The 10,070-nt window shown below is 51.4% G+C and overlaps 1 protein-coding gene across 1 annotated transcript; it reads right to left on the bottom strand.

Annotated features, from left to right (window-relative positions):
- Positions 1-5,009: 5,009 nt before the first annotated feature.
- Positions 5,010-8,695, bottom strand: APLNR (apelin receptor). The gene has a single exon (XM_010994357.3). The coding sequence runs from the start codon at positions 8,413-8,415 to the stop codon at positions 7,264-7,266; it is 1,152 nt and encodes a 383-aa protein (XP_010992659.2). The 5' UTR covers positions 8,416-8,695; the 3' UTR covers positions 5,010-7,263.
- Between the last annotated feature and the right edge of the window lie 1,375 nt (positions 8,696-10,070).

Below are 10,070 nucleotides of genomic sequence, written 5' to 3'. Positions count from 1 at the left end.
CACAAGGATATTAGAACTGCCCCCCTCCCCGGAATATGGTCCAACCAGTCCTGGGTTCTGGCTCCGTGGTTCCCAAGGGGCAGCTCTAAGAGGACCGGGCTAGTTGGTTTAATTGAGTCAGTGATTAGTAATCTTAGTACTGCTCAATCCCAGTGTGTCTCCTCTGTTTACTGCATCTTTCTGGGCTCTTAAGAAAAGCAATTGATTTGTTTGCTTTAAATAAAAATCTGTTTTTCTCACTTCCCTCCTGCACTTTCTTTATCGAGTTGTTTAATCATTTAAGCAAACACCCTTTGAGCATCTGCCACATTGCAGGCACTGGGAATACAGAGACGTGTAAACACAGCCCCCACAGTAGGGGAGCTGCCCAGAACGCAGAGGAGACAGGGAAGTACACAGAGCTGTCACAGTGCAGCCAGATCGGGGCTCTTCTAGAAACATGTCCCCAAGGCTCAGGGGACATCAAATGGGGAAGTAGGGTGCTGGCCAAGTAAGGTAGTGCAAGGAGATTTGGGGAATCCATTTCTGATTCTCCTCTGTCCACGCAGGAAGCAGCCTCAAGTAGGCAAGAGATGTGTTACACAACTAAATAGTAAAGAACAAAGTAACGTGGGGTAAGATACCTATTGAACACAAATATGCTTTTGTCTCATGTCCCCAGGTTTCCAGTTGAATAAGAAAAGGAGCCCTGGGATGACCTTGCAGATGGGATAAAATGCCAGACATTGAAACCCTGGGGGCACTGAAGGTGGACCTGGGCTTTTAGCCAGTGCATTAAGGAGCCCTGTCTGTGACCACTTGGAGGTTCACACCAGAAGATGGATGTTTCTGCCTGCACAGCATCCTGTACCTCCCTTACAATGATTTACAGATGACTGGATAAAGAAGATGTGGTGTGTATATATATGTGTGTATATATATATATATATATACACATACACACAATGGAATACTACTCAGCCATAAAAATGAATAGAATAATGCCATTTGCAGCAACATGGATGGACCTGGAGATTGTCACACCATAATTCATTATTCATTTTTAAACTCCAAAGGATCAGGAATCACTTGTATATTATTTATTGCCCTATCCTTATCATCTAGCATGTGCCCGGTATATGGAAATAGAAATAGATTTGTTTAAAAAGCACGTGGAACAGAATACCGAAGCAGTATTCCTCAAAACAGTCAGGGTCATCACAAACAAAGCCTGAGAAACTGTCGCAGCCAAGAGGAGCTTAAAGAGACACAGTGATTAAATGTCATGAGGTATCCTGGATGGCGTCCTAGAACAAAAAGGACATTAGGTAAAAAGTAAGGAAGTCTGAATCAAATGGGGACTTAGTTAAGAGGAGTGTATCAATTAATTGTGTATAATTATCACGTTAATGCAAGATGGTAATTAATAAAGGAAACTGGATGTGGAATTTTTAGGAATTCTCTGTGCTAGCTCAGCAACTTTTCTGTGAATCTAAAACTCTTCTCAAATAAGAAGTTAACAAATGATTGGATAACCGTCTTCAGCCCCATTTGCACCAGCCCACTGTCCAGCTAGCGGTCCATGTCTGATCCTCTCTGCTTGTTCCCCTATTCTCCATAGAAGACCTTCTCTCTTTTCTAAGCCTGGAACCATGGAACGAGCTCTTGTCTGGCAGTGAGAAGCCTGAGTTCCTCAGCCATCATCACACTGTATGAACTTGTATAAATCATTTGCCCTCCATGAGCCTTGGTTTACCCATCTATTCAATGGGAAGATAAGACTAGCACACTCTTCAATGTACTCCATGAAGACAAGGATTTTGTCTGGTTCACCTCATAATCTGCAGGGGGGGGGTTTCTTAATTGAAGCATAGTTGACTTACAATGTTGTGTTAGTTTCTGGTGTACAGCATAGTGACTCAGTTATACATATATATATATTCCTTTTTCAGATTCTTTTTCATTACAGGTTATTACAAACCATTGAATGTAGTTTTATGTGCTATACAGTAGGACCTTGTTGTTTATCTTTTTCTATGTATAGTAGTTTGTATCTGCTAATTCCAAACTGCTAATTTATCCCTCCCCCCTCTTTCCCCTGGTAACCCTAAGTTTGTTTCCTATGTCTGTATGCTTCTGTTTTGTAAATAACTCCATTTGTGTCATTTTTTTAGATTCCACATATAAATGATATTATATGGTATTTTTCTTTCTCTTTCTGGCTTGCTTGGTATGACAATCTCCAGGTCCATCCATGTTGCTGCAAATGGAACTATTCTATTCTTTTTTATGGCTGAGTAATATATATATATATTATACCACATATATATATGTATATATATATACCACATTCTCTTTATCCAGTCATCTGTCAATGAACATTTAGGTTGCTTCCGTGTCTTGGCTATTGAAACTAGTGCTGCTATGAGCATTAAGATGCAGGTATCTTTTCAAATTAGAGTTTTATGCCCAGGACTGCGAGAATCCCCAGCTTCTAGGGCAGCTCCAGGCACACAACAAGCATTGAATAAAATTTTGTTAAATGAATAAATCAATGAACATTGCTTGATACAACTCTAACTCTGAACTGAAACTTCTAGAGTCAAAGGGTCTCCAAATCCCCTTTCTTGTGAGCTTGATTTTAAGCTTCTTTTGGGTCTTTCCACGCATTGCTCGCAGCAGCTTTATAAGCCACTTTACAAGTGACTTGAGCAGTCACTGAGAAGAGAAACTGAGAAGGTCAGGCCTCGCAGGCTTTGGGCTCCCTGGAGTTTGGACGCAGTGGAACCGGCTGAGACGGCGGGGATGTCCCATCTGGATCCTGTCTCTCTGAGTGTCACCCGGGCTTCCGGGGCTGGTCTTCCCAAGGGATCCATCAGCACCTTCTCAGCGTCTTTCTCCAACAAGGCCCAGAACTCCCAGCGCCTGTTTAGGAGACCCTGGCAGACATCTTACAAGAAGACAGCTCAAGCCCAGGGAGGAGAGAAACTGGAAATCATAAAAAACAAAAAACAAACAAAAACAAAACTCTGGCTCCCCAAACTGTCTAGAGACCTGGATTTAGTCCCAGCCCCCAGTCTGCTCCTCATTCACACTCTGCGACCTGGGCATGTTTTCCTCTGTGCCTCTGGCTGGCTCCCTTCCCAGGGCTGCGGTGGGGATGGGTGCAAACAAGGATGAGCGCTCTTTCCAGGCCCTCCGAGGGGCTGGGCTCTCTCCCACCTCTTATCTCAGTGTTTCCCTCTGCACTGAGAATTCTCCCCACTCACTGCTCACCCTCCACCCCTCGGAGCGGGCTCCTGGCAGCTACCCTGTCTCTAGTCTCCCCTGACGCCCTGCCTGGACTCACTCATTGTCTCCACCAGGCCCTCAGAACATTTCGTACACTCCCTGCCTTAGACCTGACCACGCCGATTGTCCCTGCTCATCCAACTGTCTCCACCAGCAGACTGGAAACCCCCTGGGTCCTCTTCCCCATTTGATCCTGTGCCCAGCAAGCTCGGAACATCGGTAATAAATGAAGACTAGTTGAATAAGCAGATGAGTGAGTGAACAAATGAAGAAACGTGTGAACAAACAAAATCATGAAGAACTCTATAAATTAGAATTGGGGATAACTTAGCTTAAATTTCCCTGGAGAGTTGGTGAGATTCTGTGACAGCATATGTTTTAAAAAAAAAAAAAAAAGAAAGAAAGAAAGAAAAGAAAAGCAAAGCTCAAGTCTTGTTGTTACAGTTGTAAATTCCTGCAGGTTTTCCCTGGTGTGTCTCAGAAGAGGGAAGACAAGCACAGACACCCAGGCCTCCAGCTCCCTCCCTGCCTCCCGGTTTCCCCCTCCCACCCCCCTCCTCACCCTCTCTGCCCTTCTTTCTCTCCTCCCTCCTTCTCCGTCTCTGTTTCTCTTTTGCTGTCTCTGTCTCTATTGCTCTCAATTCTCACTGTCTCTCTCTCTCTCCTTTTTTGCTGTCTCTTCTTCCACTTACCAGTTGTGTAAACTTGGTCAAGGGACCTGATGAACCTCTCTGAGCCTCAGCTTCCTTATCAGAAAATGAGGTGAAAATGCCCCTCTCAGAGAGCTGCAAGGATTCACGGGAGAATGCGTGGAACATGCTTACTGCAGGGGTAAGACGCTACTATCTACTCTACTGAGACGATTGCTTTTGCGTCATCTGCAAACTTTATTAGTCTTAATGGAAGACCATGACCACCCCTGGACTGAACATTTCCCCCCAAGGATCATGAGTCCCTTCCTCCTCCAAATCAGGGACCACCCAGAGCCTGGTTTCCTCCAGCTCTGACGCTCTAGTCTTGTGCCCACTTTAATGCGGGTCGAATCTGTGTGGATGGACACAGCCACAAACCTGGCCTCCCCCAGAAGTCATCTGATGGGGTTTTAGTGATTATGGACATCTGGGGTGATTCCAGGAAATTCTGACTCCACAGGTCTGGGGTGACACCTGGTGATGGATATTTTCAAAACCATACAGATTGACTCTGAGTGGAAGCTAGGCATTTGAACTTCTGGTCTAAACTGAATGGATGCTCACTTGATGTTGAAGGAAGGAAGGAAGGAAGGAAGGAAGGAAGGAAGGAAGGAAGGAAGGGAGGGAGGAATGAGTCAGTGCAGATGGTAGATGAATAAAGGGATGAATGAATGAATGATAGCTCTACCTCCATGGGAAGAAATGTTGGTGTTCCCCCCAGATCTGTGCCCACTGGTTCCACAGCCCTTCAGAGCACAAAAGCTTAGCTGTTCCCTGTCCCTTTATTTCCTTTGTCTTCCCTCATCTCACCTCCCCATCCTTCCCCTTCTCTGGTGTGTATTTTCCCCATCTTCTCGTTGGCTCCCTCGATTCCATTCCAGTTTCCCACTTGCCTCCTTTTACTTCCCCCTTCTCCCCACTTCTCCCCCTCAGCCCCCTCGCCCCACCTCCCATTGTAACATTTGCAAACTGGGGTTCCTTTCCTCATCTCAAGACGCTGGTGTGAGAAGAGGCTTCAGACACAATCGTTACACACACACACACACACACACACACACACACACAAGATTTATTTGATGAACCACAGGGACTAACAGGGTCAGAAAATAGCACAAATATTCCAAAGAAGGGGGTGAGGGGGGCAGCAGGCGGCGTCCTCCACCATCTGTCCAGGACTATCGATGGGGCCTCAGAGGGGCACCCTCTTCCCTTCTGGAAGCCTCCTCCAGCTTTGACTGGATGCTTTGGGGACAGCGCTGGGCAGATAAAGTGAGTCTGTGGAAGTCTGGGAGGAGCTGGGAAAGGTAAGCGGAGAGAAGGCCGGGGCCTTCTCTCGCTCCCCTGCTCCCCGAGCTGGCCCCATCCCAGCCATGGTCAAGCATCCACTGACATCACGCTGGGCTCTTCCTGCCTCCACAGATCGTGTCTTGTCCTTCACGTCCAGAGCCCTCCAAGAACAAAACCCGGAATATACACACCCCGCCCTCCGTGCACAAAGGCCCAGCCATCAATTCCATCCTCAAGGCCTTTCTGGCGGGCAGAGTGGCCGTCATGCTGTCAGCCCTGCTGTGGCTGCTTCAGTCACCGTTCCCAGCCCCCCAACCTAGCAGGAGAAGCCAAGGGATCCAATCCTGATGAGAGATGAGAATAAAACCCACCCAGTGCTTTTTACCCCATGGCAAGCAGGTGCGCCCCACCCCCTGCCTTAAGAAGACAACCAGTGACCCTGGAAAAAGGAAGGGTGATGAGGGAAACGCTCATAAATTCAAAGCAAGTTTGGCAGGCGTGGGAAAGGGATTGAGGAAATAGGGACGGCAGAGGGACTTCCTGAGTCCCTGGTGGAATGCCTCAGGCTTTGGGTGCCAGCTGCTCTGGGGAGATATTTCCCTGTAGGGAACCCCGGGTGCAAACACAGACTTCTCTCTTCAAGCACGGACCAGCCGTCAGAGCCCACAAATCCACTGGGGGTCGGGGGTGGGCTCATTTTGATTCTGTATTGTCTCAGACTGTCCCTTCTTCCCTTGAGGATGTTGGGTGAAGAGCAGAGATACGGTGGAGAGCAGGCAGTGTTCATCCAAGTGACAAGTGACACAGGCACCCTGCTCTTACGTTACCCTCATCCATGCTGACAGATATGTACACACACACAAAGTAAGCGTCCCCACCCCCACCAAAGTACCAGCTGGCACCAGTGCCAGAGAAAAACATCCTGGAGACGCTGGGATGGGGCAGAGAGACAGGGAAGGACCTGCAGCTCAGGGCTCTGGAGGAGGCTGGAGGGGTGAGGATTTGGGGAGGGAACTCAAGCAGCATTTAGACTAAATGCTGATGCTCCTCTTTGTCCATTTCCCTCCCCAACTCCCCATTCATATCATGAAACCAAGGAGCCTGCTGCCCCATCAACCCCATTGCCCCCCAGTCCCCACCATGAAAACAGACAATGGATGAAAGGGTCCAAGGAAATCTGTAGAAAGTGTATCTCGTGGGCATCATGCAGGGGCTGCAGGAAGGGAGGTCCTCTCCTGGGGTCGCTCTTCCCCCAGTGCCTGAAGTTGCAGCAAACTTATCCGATCTGGAGGGAAGTTCTGATGCGCCCAGCTGCAGAGACTGGAGCAGTAACTCCTTCTGAGACTCAGCCCACCTCCTGCCCCGGCCCGTTCCCAGCTCCCTCCCGGGACTCCCAGGGAAAGGGGTAAAGAGATTTGAAGGCAACGAGTTTTGCGAGCTTCAGGATTCTTAACCCCTAGGAGCCCTTCTGAACAAGGTGGTTAAAGGGGTTACTTAGGGATTGAGGGAGGGGGCGAGCTGTGGGAGAGAGGGTGGGAGACAGAAAGTGAAGATTCAGAGTAAAAATTGCAGAGAGAGAGGGAAACGGAGGGAGGAAGAGGGGCGGGAAAACTAAAAGAAACAGGGAGAAAAAGAGCTGGAGATCCCAAATGGGATGGGGGAAACGAACTTCTATTGAGCCAGGATGCACACATCACTTTAGTTTCTCCGTCTTCTATAAATGGAGAAACTGAGGCTCGGGGCGGTTAAGAGACTTGTGCAAAGGACAGTCTCCCAGAAACTGAGTGGCCGGCCGAGCATGGGACCTCAGGGCTCATTCTCTTTCCACTAAGCCACAAACCTCTGCACAATAACAGAGGGAAAAGGAGGACAAGACACAGGTGGGGGCTGGAGGCAGGGAGCGGGGAAGGGAGTCAAGTGCAAGAGAGAAGGTGTCCTTGCCAACCTGACCTTCAGAGACCTGGGGCAAAGGCTGGGGCGGGGCGGAGGGCACCAGGCTCCTGGGGCCCCGGCCCTAGTCGACCACGAGGGTCTCTTGGCTGTAGGGGATGGATTTCTCCTGAGTCTGCTCCCCGCCCTTCCCCGTGCTGGGACCGGGCCCCTGGCTGTGCCCGGACGAGTAGCTGGCCGACTTCTCCCCGCTGCTGCCGGGGGAGGCGCCCCCGCACCGGCTCTGGCGCCAGCAGAGCACCGAGGCGCAGGCCTGGCGGAAGCGGGGGTCGAAGAAGGCGTAGAGGAAGGGGTTGAGGCAGCTGTTGAGGTAGCTGATGCAGGTGCAGTAGGGGAAGACGTTCATGAGGAAGATGTCGAGGTCGCAGGGCCAGTGCAGCAGGCTGCCCAGCATGTAGAGCGTCTTCACCAGGTGGTAGGGCATCCAGCACAGCGCGAACGTCACCACCAGCACCACGATGATGCCCAGCAGCCGGCGCCGCTTGCGCAGGCCCTCGATGCGCTCCTTGCGGAAGTGGCCGGCGATGGTCTGGGCGATGAAGAAATAGCAGGTCAGCATGATGATGAAGGGCACCACGAAGCCCACGGCGGTGGACGAGACCCCCAGGCCCACCTCCCAGGCCCACTCGGAGCTCGAGGTGGCCACCACGGAGTAGTCCATGTAGCACTGCACCTTGGTGCTGTTCTCCGCCTGGGGCACGGCGCCGGTGGAGCGGAACACCATGACCGGCATGGCCAGGAGCGTGGCCAGCACCCACAGGACCGCCGTGGCCACGGCGCCGCTGACCCGCAGCCGCAGCCGCGCGTTGGCCACCGGCCGCACGATGGCCAGGTAGCGGTCAAAGCTGAGGCCGGTGAGGCAGAAGACGCTGGCGTACATGTTGACAAAGATGAGATAGCTGCTAAGCTTGCAGGCGAAGGTGCCGAAGGGCCAGTCGTACTCCCGGTACGTGTAGGTGGCCCACAGCGGCAGGGTCACCACGAACGTCAGGTCGGCCACCGCCAGGCTGGCGATGAAGATGTCAGCCGAGCGCCTCTTCTCACGGCTGCTCCGAAACACGGTCCAGAGCACCAGGCCGTTGCCCGTGGTGCCCAGCAGGAAGACCAGCATGTAGATGGCAGGGATGAGGTCCCCCGAGGACTTCCAGTCCATGTAGTCACACTCAGACTGGTTGTCTACCCCGTAGTAGTTGTCAAAATCGCCACCTTCCTCCATGCTGGGGTGCGGAGAGAGGACGGGTAGGGGGTTCCGGGGGTACCAGCTCCGTGGCTGTCACCAACTCAGCAAGTGCCCTGAGCTTCTGGCTGGAGCCCCCGAGGGCAGGCGACAAGGGCTGAAGGTGTCCAGGGCCCTTCCCAGCAGCAGGAGGAGCTGCCTCTGGATCCTCAGGACCCTGGAGGATGCCCGCACTCCGCAGACTTCCTCCACTGTCTCCTGCCCTGCCCCAGCCTCAGCTAAGACACTTCCTTGCCCCCTCCTGAGCCTCTGTCTCCTCCCTTGCCTGTCACTCCCTCCTCCCACCTCCAGACCAACCCCTTACTTGTGAGTCTTAAGATCTTTAAGTTACAGCCCACTTTTTTTTCCTTCTTGTCACTGGGCAAGTGGACCAAATTGACCCCTGCCGTGCTGGGCAGAATGTTATCTATGGTTTGCAGCCTGCTCTCCTCCTGGCCCAGCCTCCTTCCCTCTGATTTCCTCTTCTCTTTGGAAAACCTCTCCTCAGTCCTCTGCTCTCTCCTGTTCTCACCCCCTCCCATCCTCTCTAAATGGGGTGAATTATGCAGATTGAAATCCAGCCTGCGCTGGAGCCAGGGAGGGTGGGGGCAAGGAGGGTGTGAGATTTCGCAGGATGGTCTGAGCATCTGGCGTGCCCTCCTGGCAAGTAGGTCTGGCCCCTCGGGTCTGCCCTCCAGCCTCCACCTCCTGCCCTCCCAGCCGCCACCCAGACCCTGCCCTTCTCTGTGCTTCCACTCACATTGGCCTCCTTTACACCTCGGCTTTGACCCTCTCTGGGAACTTTCGTGGTTTACAGACCCAGTTATAGAAGTATTTCTCTAGAACTCAGAAGCTGTTAGCAGATTGCCGCTTGCAGATGGCGTAGGGAGTTTTAGACGGTGGAGGACAGAGTCACAGGAGGAAGAAAGCCCAGACTGAAGGATCTCTAATCAAGTCATTAAGTCTGTGGGAAAACTGAGTCTGAACAAGCTAAGTGTCTTGCCCAGGTTCACAGGATAAACCTTGTTTTGCTGTTCTTTGCTTTTCTTCTTCTCCCAGCACCTAAGACAGCACTTAGCACGGAGCAGGTGATCCCCAAATGGTTGCTGAGTGAGGAAGTGGATGGGTGACGCGGGGAGTGAGTGAAGAGGAGTCCATCTGCAGAAGATGGACTGTGAGTTACCGTGGGTTGTGAATTACTGTGCAATGAGAACATGGATGCACTTCAGTCCTCGAGTTCTTACTGCCCTGCGTGGACCAGGCATTTTCCATAAGACCATGGTGGGGCAGGAGGTGGGGAGGGTCAGGAATTCATAGCTGGAAGAGGAGGCAGAAAAGGGAGGCAGCCCCTGAGGAGGTGCCCGGGACACAATCCCATAGAAACTCAGTCTGCCCTGGCTGTTCACCTCTCTAGGACCTCCAGGCAGGAAGGAGAGAACAATGCACAAGGTAAGATTAAAAACATGCACCCCTAAGAGTCGGGGAGGCCATCGAACGCTGGGCAAGCGTGAGAGATGCAAAATCAGGAGACGGGTCTTGGCCACATCCAAAACAAAAGGCTTACAAAATTAGAATCCATTGTTTCAGGGAAGTTGAGGGGTGGTCAGAAAAATCTTTTCTGGGTGTCTTCGAGCAGGGACCCCAAACTCAAATAC

The sequence above is a fragment of the Camelus dromedarius genome, chromosome 12, assembly GCF_036321535.1.
Source record: "Camelus dromedarius isolate mCamDro1 chromosome 12, mCamDro1.pat, whole genome shotgun sequence".
In the NCBI taxonomy this organism is placed as follows: domain Eukaryota; kingdom Metazoa; phylum Chordata; class Mammalia; order Artiodactyla; family Camelidae; genus Camelus; species Camelus dromedarius.
This window is presented reverse-complemented; position numbering and strand designations above follow the sequence as displayed.